General features: G+C 44.7%; 1 protein-coding gene and 1 long non-coding RNA gene across 26 annotated transcripts in view; one reads left to right on the forward strand and one right to left on the reverse strand.

Moving 5' to 3' along the window:
* The window catches only part of PPP1R19L (protein phosphatase 1 regulatory subunit 9 like), a 113,391-nt gene that overhangs the window by 65,427 nt on the left and 32,632 nt on the right, over nucleotides 1-15,332 (forward strand). For 4 of the 25 annotated variants that reach the window (XM_046943443.1, XM_046943442.1, XM_046943447.1 and 1 more), the window contains 2 exons: nucleotides 764-4,367; nucleotides 6,248-8,084. In XM_046943443.1, the coding sequence (XP_046799399.1) occupies nucleotides 6,495-8,084 (1,590 nt within the window). In that variant the 5' untranslated portion in view covers nucleotides 764-4,367; nucleotides 6,248-6,494. Of the gene's footprint in view, nucleotides 1-763; nucleotides 5,305-5,387; nucleotides 5,444-5,482; nucleotides 5,610-5,676; nucleotides 5,779-6,247; nucleotides 8,085-15,332 lie in introns of those variants that run through there. The other 21 variants (XR_006939789.1, XM_040703329.2, XM_046943456.1 and 18 more) reach the window with 18 other exon arrangements.
* On the reverse strand, nucleotides 54-5,618 carry LOC101748000. The gene is made up of 2 exons (XR_001467555.4): nucleotides 3,611-5,618; nucleotides 54-1,718 (listed from the first exon to the last, which is right to left on the reverse strand). It is a non-coding gene; the product is annotated as an uncharacterized LOC101748000 (long non-coding RNA).

Genomic DNA, 15,332 nt, shown 5'->3' on the forward strand with positions numbered 1-15,332 from the left:
TCACTTCATACTTTTCTCCTACTTTTGTGACATTATTAGCTGATAGTTGTGTCTTTTTAAATATTTTAAGCCTAGGAAATGTCAAGGAGTTCTGACAGAATTTCAGAGTACTGCCTTATTTATTTGAAATTAAATTGTTTCTTTGAGTTACTTATACTTATCTGTGAGATTGTGCTTCTTCCTTTTTCACCTCCTGACATAACTGCTAGATCAATTTAAAAACTAAGCAGTTATAAAGTTTCTAGTTGGCTTTCAAACTACATTGGTTTGGCTCTAAATTATAATCTAAACATAGTCACATGTATGCAGAAATTGTTTTTTAGACAGACTGGGATATATGAAAGTTAAAATGAAGATACTTTGTAAGGACTGCCTGTCAAAGGGTACAAAGTTGTCTCATAACTCAGAAATACATTTTTAAGTGCTTTTTAATATGTACATAAGAATGTATGTCTTCTGGGTAGGCATTTTAACAGAGCGAGTTTCTAGTCATACTATGAAACAACATAGAGGTTCTTTATTCTTTTTTAGATGCACGTAACTCTGTGAGCAGGATTTATTTCATGTGATTCTCACAGCTTTCTTGATTATTATTAAGATAAGAGATTTTACAGAAACACTTTGCGTTTTGTATAAAAACTGCTTGGCCAGACAGAAACTTATGCTTCTGAATAAGAAACTGTGCTGTGAAGTCCAGAATCAAAGATGCCAGTTATCCTCCCAATGTGTGTCTCTTGGTTGACTGTCTTCCACTTTTAAAAAGGTGCAACTTCGAAGTGAGGCTTTTCTTATGACCGATACATTCATCTGGTTTTCCTCCTGTGTGGCTTGTGCAGGATTCTCCAGTGGCTGGTAAGGGGTGATCTCTTACTTTTCCCTTGACTCATCTTACCAGGTCTCTCTTCTGCCTCTCTCTGGCTGCCTGTTTTTACAAAACTAGTCGGAGCATAATTATGGTTGGAAACTCTTAGCCAGTGTCAAATCTGGTTGAACCAGCTGGCCAGTTTTCAGAAGTCCTCGCAGAGTAGGAGACGCTCAGAAACATGCAGGCAGTGTGACAGCATGTGCTTTGTTGCTTTGGAAGTTGGTAAAATAGACAATAGTAATGAACTTTATTTGCTAAATTCCTGTAAATCCAATTAAACTACATCACCAGCACTCCAGTTATCAAGCTGAAAAATGCACTGAGGGATTTTTCTGCTCAAAAAGTGTTCAGTGTGATGGCTCTTATTAAGACCCCCTGCCTCTTTGTCACGTGAACATCAGCTTACTATGCTTGAGAAACCTGGTATACTCTCAAACTGGCATTTGCAGAATTCTACATCATCTTTTCTTCACACTCCTGCTGCTGCTTTTTTTCTTCTTTTTCATGGGTTTGCCAGTGTGCCAAGTGGCTCTGAAGGTTTGGATGCCGGAGGAATGGGGCTTGTAAGGTGAGGAAAACAACTGCTGCTATTTTACCTGAAGGGTGTAGGAGGTTCTGTAGACTTGGGACTCGAGAGATTCTTCCAATCTTTTCTCCAACGTGCTTTGGAGCTGTGATGTGAAGTAACTTTAGCTTGCAGAAATCATTAGTAACATGCTGGCAGACCAGTAGTGCTCAATGCAGGTTTCAGTGCTGTTCCATCAACCTTCATTTACCGTTTGTGGTTCTGTGGCCAGAATATTATTCAGGGTATTAATTCACAGGATTTCTGAGAAGTAACACACTGGGTGGGCTGTAGGAGGAAGACAGAACTAGTTATTAACTGAATTTACCATTCTGCAGACAACCCTGTCCCTGAAGGGCCCAGCTCTTAGTCAGCAAGCAGCAAATGAAGTACTGATTTATGAAAATTAATACATTAGATAGGCACTGATGTGTATTATTGAACAGAATTGCCCCTCCCTGGAGCTTTGCACAACAGACACGTTTGGGAATGAGAGAGGTCAGTCCTGCTATGAGGCATAAGTGACAACCATGAAAGCTGAGGACTCGAGTGTTGAGTACTGACACCTAGTTCATAGCGTCAGTACTCAGAAATCACTGTAATAGATCACCGTAATAGCTTTCTAACTGAAGTTTGCTTGCAACAACGTATTTTTTTTAATGCACTTGCAAATTTAAAAAGTAAAAATCTTATTAGGGCCTGTACCAATGGCCCTTTTTTCTTGTTTTTTTTCTTTTCCTTTCAGACCTATAAAATATGCCATTCTTCAGTAAGCACGGTTGTGCTGAAAGGCTTTTTCTCTATAATTTGGCTCAAGTGACAGCTGAAAACAAAGGAATGGGAGAATGGGGAAGGCTCGGAGGTGACAATAGCAGGAGAAACCAAGAATAAACCATCCAGATTACAGCATTGCTGCTCACCATTTCAGCTCTATTTCAACTTGAGGAAGGAGAAGCAAAACACAGAACAGGCAGTAACTTACCCCATACACCGGGGCTGCAGTTTTAGAAATGAAAAGAAATACTGAACATATGTATCATCATATACAATAGCAAAGACAAACACAGTGATGTTTCAGGCTTTCTCTGTTGTGCTGTTGGCACGCAGCAGAGTAATTACCACGTTATCCAGCACAATCTGAATGGAACTGAGTGAAACTTAATTAGCTCCTGTCTTTTAAGCGTTTTTTCATCCACAACACTTGTAATCTTTGGGGTCCTGCTGAGCAACTGTAATATTCTACAGAAAATGCAAGCTGCTAGGGGAATCCCATTCCAAAATCTGGTCTAGTTTACCATCGCATACTGTAATTCTTGTACTAGTGGTGGTCTGTTTTTTGCTCTTTGCTTTCTTCTAGGATATCATTACATCCTTACTTTACAATTAATCTCCTAAAATTGCAAATTAGTTTCTTGCTCCAAGTGACAGACATCGTGAAATTGTCCTTTGGGCTTTTAGAAGGTGCTCTCATTCAAGTTCAGATTTACTGCTCAACTTGTACTGAGTATGACTGAAATGCTTCCAGATCATGCTAATTATGACAGAAAAAAATATTTTCTTTCAAAAACAGCTTTAAAAATCCACAAAAAATGCTGGTGAAACTTTGAGTGCTTAATTAATCCTTCTCTTCCCATTTGTTTTGCAAACATATAGAATAAACACCTGTTCTACTTAAAACTGCTGATGAAACTCGCGTTACACAGCTTAAATGCATATTTGGTGAGTCTGCAGTTTAAATCATGAGATAAAACTAAAATGAGGACAAAGCAGACAGCTTTTAAAGGGTAAAAGTTCAGAGAACCAAGTTTTACAATGACTGATGAAGACAAAGTTTTGTCTCACACAGGCTTCTTCAGCTCCAGGACAGGAGTAGTCACAAGAACATTCTGTCATTCAGAAAGCATCATCACTCTGATGACAGCTGGATTCCTTTTCCATCTATATGCCTTTGGAATCGGAGTGAACAATGAAACAGACCTCATCTCAGTGCAGTTGGAGCAACCGAGTTTACAGAATCTTCTTTTTCTTGGAAACCATTTCCTTTTTGTCTGTTTTCATTGGGTTCATGAGTGCATACACCACAACAATGATTCCTTTTGCCCAAGATTTTGAGTAGCCAGGGTCCTTCCTGAATATGCTCCAATGACAAAATGCTCAGTGCAAACCATTTGCTTACTCACCATTGTTTTACCTCCACAGATGGAATCTCTAAGACGCTCTTCCTGGGTTTTATTGCAGTTTTAGCTATGGTGAAATCCCCAACTACTTCACCTTCCCAGATTTCTTGCTCAAATTCCAGATGTACTTATCTTGAATTCTTCTGATCTTGTTAGTCATTGTTTCTGTAAATAGCTCTAGTATTTCCTTCATATCAGTTCACCTAGAGTACAGTTCAGCCTTTCCTGACTAGAAACCAGTCCATCCTGATAATGTTGTCCCTTCTAGCCAGCATGGCTAGCCCAAATAACCTACATATGTTATCCTAGGTAGAATGAGACTTTTTTTTTTCTTCCTTATGAAGTTATCTCTGATGCACTTAAATTTATGTTTATGCTCTGTAATCCCATCTTCCTGAAGCACGGGGGAATCTGAAATGGAAGAGTATCTTCCTGCTGCAGCCTCACTTACGCATGCTGTGCAAAGGCCTCTCACTTTCCTGGGCGCAGGTTGGAGCTGGGCTCTGTTATTATGTTGTTCCTGAGATCTGCCTTTGTTTTCCTTTGAACTGCCTCCTACGTGCTGGCAGGCTCCCGAAGCAGTGCACAGAACGGTCTTTGCCCAGTGTTCAAACTGCAGAGCAACCCTATATTTACTTTGTTTTGTGTAAGGAGGTTTCCTTTGTGTTCTCTTACAGCTCTGCGCATTGGGAACGGTGCAGAAGCCCCACGGTGAGCTGTCAGGACATGTGGGGGGGAGGTCGCAGCTGCTTTGTTCTAGGTAAGAACTACATATTCTCAACACAAGAAACATTTGTTGCTCTCGGATTGAAACTATTCTTGTAGAACGTTACTTAAAGCGGTGCTTTGGGGTGTACCTGAGGCTACTAGAGACGGGTCTTGCTGAACACTGTTGTCCCAACAGCATTTGCAAACACAGAAGCAAGTCTCAAGAGTTTCATACCCCCTTTGCTTTGTGCTAGAAAAAAAAAACAGTGTGGATGTCTGTAAGAATGTCTACATTTCACCACTGATCTGCTAACTACCAGATGAAATGTCACTTCGGCTCTGCTCAAGTTCTTGTTCTGCTGGAAACTCAGTTATTGGAATGAGAAACCATCAAATTTTGGAGATTCCCACGGGGTAAGAATACAGAATCTGGTTGAATTTCTTCTTAATGCTTGGCGTCAGTTCCTGATTCCAGGCATTCTGTTGGTTTCTTTTGGTGCTCTCGATTGTTGTGTGTGATTTGTATGCTGCTACGTGGAAGCAGCATCTGGCCCGTAACCAGAACCGCGCACCCCGTGGGATGGCTCACAGCCCGTGCTGTAATTCGGACTAACGCAGTTGGGCACGCGCAGTCCCGCTGGCAGAGGCGCTCCGTGGCTCCCGGCGGCCCCGCAGAGCTGTGCCGGACACGCCGCTGCCCGCCGGGCTTTCGCTCGGCACCGGGGAGCTCCGTGAGCGCGGAGCAGCCGCGGGAGCGTGGCCCAGCGCCACGTGCTCGTTAGGGGGTTTTCTGTTAAAACGGCGTGGATTTGAAAAAGAGGGGAGAAAAGTCAGTCGATGCGGCGTTCCCATTACTTCCGGCTTTCCGCGCCGGGACGCCCTCAGTCGGGAGCGGCCTCACCGCACCGCGGCCGCTGCGCCGGGCTTTGAAAATCCCGCGCGGCCCTTCCCCGGGGGCGGCCCGGACGGCGCCTCGGCTGCGTTCTTCGGTGAGGGTGCGGCGGGCCGGGCCCGGACCGCTCCCCGCCGCCCCTCGTCTCGACGCCTTCGCGGCCCCGGGCCGCCACGCCCCGCGCTAACGGCCGCCGGTCCCACCGACATGGTATCACCCGCAACCCGCGCGGCGTGGTATGTCCCGGCGCTGCCCTCGCCCCCCCCCCCAGCCCCACTCTTCCCTCACGCTGAGAGGAACGAGGGCGCGCCCGCCGCTCCCTCTCTTTGTGTGCGAGCGGAGCGAGGCGGCGCGCGGGCGGGCCCGAGGCGCGGAGCGGAGCCGAGGAGGGCGTTGTGCGGCGTGAGAGGCGGCGCGGGGCGGGCGGGCGGTTTGGAGCGGGGCCGCGGGGGCGGGCGGAAGGCGGCGTGGGGAGAGCGGGGCGGCGGCGTGTAATGATGGCGTGGTGCGCGCGGCCGCTGGGCGGCCAGGAGCGCTGAGGGGAAGGAGCCGGCGGGACCCCCGCCCCCAGGTAGGCCGGCTCGGAAAGTTTGGGGCGAGGTGCCCGGCGGCCCCCGCGGTGCGGAGGCGCTGGCGTGGCGGGGGGAGCCCCGGACTCACCGCCGAACCTCGCGGCTCCCTCGCTTCCGGGCGGCCCGCGGGCACCCGGGCCCCTCCGCCTCGCTTCGGCCCGGCCTCCTCGGGCGGCAGGAAGGGCCGGCGGCTTCACCCCCCCGCCCCCGGCCCTAACACCCCCCACGGCCCGGGCAGCCGGCGCCAGGCAAAGGGATGCCGGGCGGGGGACGGCCGCTGCCCCGCGGAGTCCTCGGGGCTAATGCCCGGGCGGGCGGCTGCCGGCAGCCGTGGCCGCGCGTCCCGGCGAACACAATGGGCTTTATCCGGGCTCGCGCCACTCTCCCGGTCGAGAACGCGAGTTCGGGATTCGTGTCACACGCTGGCGGGGTCCCGAGTTAATTAAAACTCTGTGTGTCCCCTCGCAGATGGCTTTCTGGATACTGTGATCCGCAGCAGAGATAATATCCGATGTGGCCGTATACGCGCTGTGATTTCTTTCTCTCCGTGTGTGCACCGGCGCAGCCCGTCTGAGTGTGAGTGTGGAGGCCGGCTGAGGGGGAGAAGGCAGCTCTTCTGCAGCATCTGCGCTGCCCGGCGTTGGAGGGTGGCAGCTTAGCGCCTGTGAGTTTTCCTTCCCTCTCCTCGGGAGCTGAGGGAGCCTGCTCTCTGACAATGATGAAAACTGAGAGCAAAGGGGAAAGGACTTTAAGAAGTGCTTCTCCACACCGGAATGCCTACAAGTCTGACTTCCACGCTATCAAATGCTCTTTTGATGGAGTGAACAGTCCCGAAAACACTTCCAACAAAACGGGCTTGCAGCAGAAGCTGAGCACCTCTTCCAATGGAGGGGGAAATGACCCACACAGTCGAGGTAGAGCTGCCACTTATGGCAATAGAGTTCACAAGATCAAAAGCATGTTTCTGCAAATGGGAGGCTCCACTTCCACACCCTCTAGTGAAAGTAGTCCACCTGCTGAGACCAAATTAATCAGCCGGGCCACAGCAGCAGAACACGGACCTTCTCCAGGTAGCACATCTTTCCTCATAATCCAAAAGAACAATCTTCTTAATACTAATACTGGCCCCAGCAGCAGTCCTGTGGATTCATCGTCTGTGCCTTCTACTGCTGATAAGATCGTACGTAGCAACGATGAGGCAGACTTGGATAAAGTTGCCCTGGCAGAAAAGTTTTCAGAGACCAGAAAGCTATTTGAGAGAAATATAAAACAGCGAAGCTCTGTGGACAGATATTCTCCCAGCAAATGTGAAAGAAGTGAAGATAAGAGGAGACACGGTTCGGCTTCCGATTGTAGTAGTGTGGTAGACCACTTCAATTTTAATACAGATGTGAGTCCTTCACTTGCACTGGATAAAGTTGAAAATCAAGGTAGTGAGCTGAAGCAGCAGCATCCCAGTAATGGCTCCAAAACCTCCTTCTTGAATGCTGGGCCCATTTCTAGGAGGCTGGAAAGCTTTCTGGGTGACAGTGATACTGAAGATTCCAAAGAAATTTCCAAAAATGATGGCCTGGATCAGGGCCCTTTGAGAGGCCACTGCAGTTTGGATTCATCTACTACTGTTCAAAGAAGTCCAGAGAAGATTGCGTCCGCTGAAGTGCCTGTGATTGACAGAGATGAGCTGAGTGAAGTATTTGAAAAAGACAAGAGAGAGAAAGCGGTACTGGGGAGAAGCCTACAGGATATGAGCAGTATATCCAGTCAGGAGGCAAAGTGGAGAACAGAGACTGCTCTTTCCCAGGTTTCCCCTGTTGAGGAGACTTGTGTGGAGCTGTCTGTGCAAGATGAAACCTCAGGGCATGGAAAAGAGGGTTTGGAGAAAGGTCATGTTGTTAATGAGGATCAACCACTCAAATATCAAATACAAGAAGGGAAAAGGAGCAGCTATTCCTTGGAGGTAGTAGAAGAGTTTACAGAAAGAAAGGGAACCAATCAGGAAGAAGTGACAGATGGGATGACTGTGAAAGATGTTCCAGTTCAGGATGTTCTACAGCAAGAGGGGGATACTGAAGAAGAGGAGCAAGTAGTAGAAAAACAGAGGGATGGCTTCTGTGCTTTCGGAATAGAAAATGCAGCTTTTGATGATTATAGGGATACAGAGAACCAAGACCCTGAAGACAACGAAATTTTGGAGGAAGAGGAGGAATATATGTATGACAGTGAGTACGAGGAGTTTCCTGGACTTTCTGAAGAGGAAGATCCTGAGCCAGACCGAAAAGTGAAGTTCTCAACAGCTCCTATCAAGGTACGCACATTTGAATTTTCTTTGTAGGTTTGTTTTGTTTTAATTGTTTTGCAATCCAAAATACCCAGGAAATATATTTTGGAAGAATTTTGTTTTGTTTTCAAACCTGTAAAAGCCCTTTCAATAGCGTAACTTTGTGGCTTCTACTCTAAACTGCTTGGTTTTCTGAAAAAGAGAGAAGTGGAAGTTGTCGCAAGTAATTTCTAAATCGCAGCAGCTTCATGAGATAGCATAGCGAAACACATGAGATTTCACTTGCTGAATGGATATTTTTAGGAACACTAACTTTTAGAAACAAATTCAGAATGTGGCCCTTAATATTGATTTCATTTGTTTAAAATTGTGGTGGTGCACTAGAAAGGGCTGTTTCGGTTTTACTTTTTGTGTGAAAGTTTTAAAAATAATTCTCAGATACAATTTCAAATGTTTTTTGACTTTGGTGTGGGAAAATATCAAATTACATTTTTTCTATAATTTACGATTATAGATTTTTTTGTAGTATTACCTATATTTATTAAAATACAAGTAATATCTATAATATTGGTGGGGTGAATGTTTTCTAGGAGTATTAGTGCGATGAACATTTTGGAGTTACTAAGCTGTGGAAGTCAGGGTGACAAGGCTGACTTAATAATGAGAAGCACCGCGAGTTACAGTGCTCACAAATAGAGAAGGTGTAGGGCCCTGTTCTTCAGTCACCAAAAACACCCACAGAATGAAGGAAGTCATTCCGTAGTGCAAATCCTGTGTACCTGTAGTCCTGTTGCTGACTGTGGTTATTCTCATCCCACCTGATATTTGAGAGGACTGGGAGATGAGGAACAAGACGGAATGGGAAGCTGTTCAGGCTTTCTCAACCGTACTTTTTTCATTCATGTAATAGTAGAAGGAAAAGCACCATCTTCAATAGAACAGTTTTTACACTTTCTCTGTACTGATGAGAATGATGTAAAAACTCCGCCTCCCGTACTTCCTGCAGCATGAAGCTCCCAGTTTGATAAAAATAGACCAGTGCTGTACCCCAGAAGATGTTTTGTGTATGGCAAATCCAGATTTTGTTACTTGTGTTTTTTATAGTCTTTCTGTAGGCAGGATGGCTTTATATGGCTTTCTTGTGGCTGATGCTGTCTCAGTGGTGACCTGGAGCTCTGTAGGGGGGGCAGTGCTGCTACTGGGAGCTGCATAAGGAGCAAGGTGAAGGCTGCTGGAAAGCCAGAGGGCACTGATCCATTCCGTGTGTTTCTGTGCATCAGTGTCTGAGGGGAGTGCAGCAAGTCATCTGCTAGAAGTGCTCTTTGGTTTGCTGGTGCATGCTGTCCTGCTGTAGGCTGGCTCTGTCATTGCTGAAGTCCTACAGAAGCAGTGGTTGCAACACACCTTTCCTGCATCCTCTGTTATGTCAGTGTCTGGTTTGGTTCAAAGCATTAATAGGAATCTGCCAGCTGTGGTGGGAGCTCTCCTGTAGACAAATCTCAGGTTTTGCTAACTAGTGCCCTTTGGCTGTAGCTGCTTCTCTAAAAGCCTCCAGAGCCATCCTCTGCCAGATTATCAATTGCACAGCCAAAAGATGGATTTAGTAGCAAGTGTTAGTATTTTTCTGTGAAGATAATATGGTTATTGCCATAATGCCTGACTTTGGGATTGACAGAATAAATGGTATATAATAGCAGCATGAGCAGTGAAATTGCTCTTCGCATCTCTTTATGTACAATAGATTTCTTGTTTGGCTTTGTGGATAGATTTTAGTGCTTCTTAAATTGAAAGAGAAAAATCCCAAGTGGTAAAAAAAAAAAAAAAAAAAAAAAAAAAAAAGTTGATTTCTGGCCCCCAGCCACAGCTCCAAGCAGTGCCACAGTGAGAACTGTATCCAGCTAACTTCCTTCAGCTTTATTTAGACAAGTAAGCATGACTGAAATGTGGGTGTCATTCCAGCCATCCGTGGCCCTGGAGGAGAAGGCTGTGTTTCTCCCCTTCCTAAACCCTCCTGCATCGGGCCAGGCTGGAGTTGGCTTTTTTAGCTGTTTTCCTTCTGTGCTGTGGTGTGGCCCATCCTGCTGCTCTTCCTGGTGTAGCAGCTATGAAGCAGCCAGCTCTGTGCTTTACAGCTGCTGTTCAGCAGGTGTTTGAGGTGGAAAATTCAAAACATTCAGAAGATGTTTGGGGAAGAAAAAGCGTGTTTTCAAATCGTTGAGTCTCTGCAATGATAGAGCTCTGACCGTTGCATTTGATAGTTTCAAAGCAAACGTGGGATATGGTGTAGGTAATGGAGACAGCTTGAGTAATATCTGTATGGAGAAGTTTCTCCTCCTGAAATTGACAGGGCTTTTGAGTAAAAGAAAGAGTCAGGAGCTCCCAGGGGACGTTGAATGAAGCAAGTAGTGTTAGCCCTGTGTCTGATCCATGCTGGAGCTCTGCAATTGTTGACAGCTGTAGTGAGGCTTAAGAACACGTAATTTTGATCTGATAATTTCAGGAAGGATGGACTGCTTATATAAATACTATGTTATTTGGAGTCGCTCTGTGCCTGTGAAAATGGGTGGAGATGAGACTTCTGAAGTAAAAGCTTCAGTTCTGTAGAAGCTGATAATCAACGTAGGGGAAGGTTTCTTACTTGCCATAGGTGACCTGAGTGCTGCTGTGTGATCTCCGCAGCATTAAGGAGCATTGCGGCTCAGCGGTTTGTTTTTCCTGCAGTTGTGAAGAGAGTGATGCTGTGCAGTTACTAGCAGAACTACACTGCCAGATTGGGTTTGTGTTGTGGTACGTGGGCTATTTTTAGCCCTTTGTTGCCACATCTGAAGCCAATAAGGAACGTGAAGTACACTCAGCTGTCCAGGGTATCCACAAGGGTTCTGTATTTGTCCTAAAGTTTTCTGAATAAACCACACAAGGGATCAGCATTACAAACAGTGCAAATAATGTCAGGTAACTGTGCTGTCATCCCTTTATACTTCAGTATGCTTTTGTAATGTAGAGATTAAACTTGCTCTCAATTATGTGATCACCTTGAAAGGCTTTAATTAACACAGATGTAATGACAGGGTGCAGTTTGACATTTGTAATCCTGAAACTTTCCATTGGTAAAACAGACACTCATTTCCAATTTGGCTTCTTCAGCTGTCTTTACCTCTGACTGTGTCAAACTTTGTCCTCAAAACCTTGAATAGCACTGTGACTAAGTTCTGTAATGATTTATGATCCTTAGAAATTCTGTAGCTCTGATAACCCAAAAAGATAATACAGCTACTATTCACATCCGTAGGTCTGTTTGATTTGCAGCGTTAAGCAGTTTATGTTGCATGGCGGTGTTTGTCCCCAGCTCTGTGAATAATACTTTATTTCAAGATTAAGTGAAGAGTATGGCTTAAAGTAAATTAAAAACAAAAGCAAACTTCATAAAGGCTTTTATATTTGCTGTGGTTGAGCAAAACATAGGTTTTTTTCCTTATGTGAAGCAATTAAAAGCAGTCTCATACTTTCTGTGTGGTTCTAACCAGCCAAGTATCAGCTGCTCTTGAGGGAATCTGCAAATCCTTCATAATATTGCCATTTGTCTCACACATCAAAATAGAGCTGTTCTATGTGTAGCTGGGATGCAAATAGTAGTCTTGTTCAGCCTGGCACGCTGTTCGATCTTTTTACTACAGAACTGCTTACTGTGGAAGTTAATGAAGCAGTAAATGAAGATAGGCTTGAGCTAGATTTAATGTGTAACAGCCTATCTATAAATGCTACCATTTTTAGGAGATGCACAATTTTTCTAAATCAGTGTGTGTTCTCCCAGTCATTGTTTAACAAAATGCACTGCTTCAACATCGTACATCCCCTGGGTTTTTAACTGTAACTTCTACGCTTCTGGATTTTATACACAGATAAGAAAGCTAAGTCCATTAACTGGTGGAAAATGAGCAGACCCTGGACTGTCTTCAGTTGTCATTGTAATTAGAGAATAATTGATGACTATGTGGATGGTCAACTGTTTGTCAGCCGCTGAAGCACTTCAGTGAGATGGTTGTATGGCATTAAGAGATTGGTATATCACATGGAAGTAGGTTGATTTAGGAAAATAGAAATTGAGCTTGAGAGTAGACGAACAGAATTGTCTGGCACGTAGGAAGTCATCTGCTTTTTCTTGGCAGAGGCAGCGTATTCCCATCAGGCTTTGTTAAAGATATTTTTAATGACGAAACAATTTACAGATTTTTAAGTGTTTTGAAGCTCTGTTTATTGCTTGCATCGGTGTTTCAGCACTTATATCTGAACAATCTTGTCCTACAACTTTACTTTCTATTTTTATCTCAAATTTATTGTTCTTTCCTCAGTACTCTTCAATCAATTTCCTCAAAAAATACCCCTGGTTTTGAGCGTAGTTTGGTTGTGTTTTGCTTGCATCTGAGATTGCTGCATTTCCCTCTGACAGACTTAGCAGTGTAAGAGGTTAAAAAACCAAAAGTGTGGGTATGAACTGCAGGAAGAAGTTACCTGTGAAAATATTGTGGGGTTTTTTATTCCTTGTTTTGTTTTTGTTGGGTTTCAGGGGGTTGAGTTTGTTTATTTTTTGAAAGGTAACTTTTAAACTTTTATTGAACTTTCAGTCTTCTAGGAAGTCAGAAAATATTTCTGAAGCATAAATGCATTCAACTGTGCATACAGATTTATGTGGTCTAAGAAAATTCTATACCCAGTATTTCTTATGTGTTTGTGGTCCTTATTGAGACCTTTTGTTTCTATGACGTTTGTTCAGCTTTCCGTGAAGAAGTATGCCTTTCTTTGGCATTTACTTATTTATTTTTATCAGAAGTGTTCTTCTGTTTAGATTTCATGAAATACTTGATACGTGTGTTTTACAGTGGCAGGTTTGGCATTTCAGGAGACTTTGGAAGAGAGGCTGGTGCCGAGGTATGGGGCTGTACAGAAAAAATCCAAATCTGAGCAGAAAAAGGAAATAAATTCTTTTTCTGTCCTGCCTCGCTCTGGAGCAGCTTGTCTCTTTCTATTTATATGTGAGTGTATTTTTGACGAAATTATTCACTGAATGCAGTTAAATGACATGCTAGCTGTCCAATTGGATGTACTTGTTGATGCTACAAAAGCAGACAAATATGAGGACATGAGGTTATGAGTGTCATTGCCAGCCCATCCTCACTGTTTTTTTCAGTCCCTCCACCTTTTAACTTTCTAGCAGTTTCACCTGGATTTGATGGAAGAGAGAGAGAGAGATTTTAAAAGTATTTTTAAAATATTGCCTGATCTTGAGAAAATCAGCACCTCTGAAGAGTGTTGCGGATTAACATCCTCATTGGTGGCAGGGCTGCAGCTTTATTTGCCATTCTTTCTGGCTTTGGTAGCTAGCAGTGCAGTACATGCTGTGTCTTGCTTGCAGGGCATCAGTGCAGAAGAGAAGGGAGGAATGGTGGAGGTGGAGTCACTTGTGGGTTTCGCTGGAGATGTAGTCCGGACAAACTTGAGGTAGTAACACGGGAGGATGCAGGAGTCGCAGGGGAGGTGAGGTGATTATGTAGAGTGCGGGCAGAGATAAGCAGACTTGTAGGATACAAGTTCATTAGCTCAACAGTTAAGCTGCTGAAAGGTTCAGCATCTTTGTGATGATTGCTGCTATTAGCAGCTGCGAATACTCAGCCAAGACTGATGTGAAAGCACAGGCAGGCAGAGCTGGAACTTGTTCATAGTTTACTTAATGAGAAATTGAAAAAATAGAATGATATGAAAGAGATAATTTAAATACGACACAAATTTATTTGTCATTTCAAGTATCTTTGGAAGAGAGACCAGTTCTACGTGTAGGATGGGACAGCAGGAACATAAGATGGGAAGGAGGAAGAGAGTGAGAAAAAAGTGTTCCCCAGGGGTCGGTGCTGAGGCCTGTCCTGTTTAATATCTTTATTGATGGCCTGGATGAGGGCACTGAGTGCACTCTCAGTAAGTTTGCAGATGACACCAAGCTGGCTGGAAATGTCGATCTGCCTGAGGGTAGCCAGGCCCTACAGAGGGATCTGGATAGGCTGGATAGCTGGGCTGAAGCCAATGGGATGGGATTCAACAAGACCAAATGCCGGGTCCTGCACTTTGGCCACAATAACCCCAGGCAACGCTACAGGCTTGGGGCAGAGTGGCTGGAAGACTGTGTAGAGGAAATGGACCTGGGGGTGTTGATTGACGCTAGACTGAACATGAGCCAGCAGTGTGCCCAGGTGGCCAAGAAGGCCAATGGCATCCTGGCTTGTATCAGAAATAGTGTGGCCAGCAGGAACAGGGAAGTAATTATCCCCCTGTACTCAGCACAGGTGAGGCCGCACCTTGAGTACTGTGTCCAGTTCTGGGCCCCTCACTGTAAGAAAGACATCGAGGCCCTGGAGCGTGTCCAGAGGAGGGCAAAAAAGCTGGTGAGGGGTGAAGGAGCTGGGATTGTTCAATCTAGAGAAGAGGAGGCTCAGGGGAGACCTTATTGCTCTCTATATAACTACCTGAAGGGAGGTTGTAGTGAGCTGAAGGTCAGCCTCTTCTCTCCTGTGACTAGTGATAGGACTAGAAGGAATGGCTTCAAGCTGCACCAGGGAAGGTTCGGGCTGGACATTAGGAAATACTACTTTTCTGAAAGGGTGGTCAGGCACTGGAATGGGCTGCCCAGAGAGGTGGTGGAGTCACCGAGCCTGGTGGTGTTCAAAGAGTGTTTGGATGTTGTGTTGAGGGACATGGTTTAGCGAGAACCATTGGTGAAGGGTGAATGGTTGGACTGGATGATCCTGGGGGTCTTTTCTAACCTTGGTGATTCTATGATTCTATGAAAAAACAGTTTGGTAAATGTATGTCAGTGGAGTCATGAGCGAACTTATTAAGTTTGTCACAGCTCTTTACATGTTAGCGCTGTTCAGAAATTCTCAGTGTATGTGGGTTTTAATCTCTCAAGCAGGAACTGAATACTGTGTGACCAACAGCAGAACAATAATTAGTAGGCTTGTTTTTATACTTAGTTTTGATAGCAGAGAACAAAGTAGTTGTGGCTAACTTTTTGCATAATAGACTTGCTTTCAAATACATTTTAACTGATGTTCTGCTTTCAGTATCATTAGAATTCATTTTGTTAAGAGTTGGGAAATTACGTGACTGTAGTTTTGGTTATCTCAGATGAGTTGATTAAGGCGTTTCCTCTGTGGTGTAAGGATTCATACACAAGAGTCCTTGTACTGTGAATATCTTGAGTTTATTTGTGAATTTGAGACACTTGCA

Source organism: Gallus gallus, chromosome 7 (assembly GCF_016699485.2).
Source record: "Gallus gallus isolate bGalGal1 chromosome 7, bGalGal1.mat.broiler.GRCg7b, whole genome shotgun sequence".
NCBI lineage: Eukaryota > Metazoa > Chordata > Aves > Galliformes > Phasianidae > Gallus > Gallus gallus.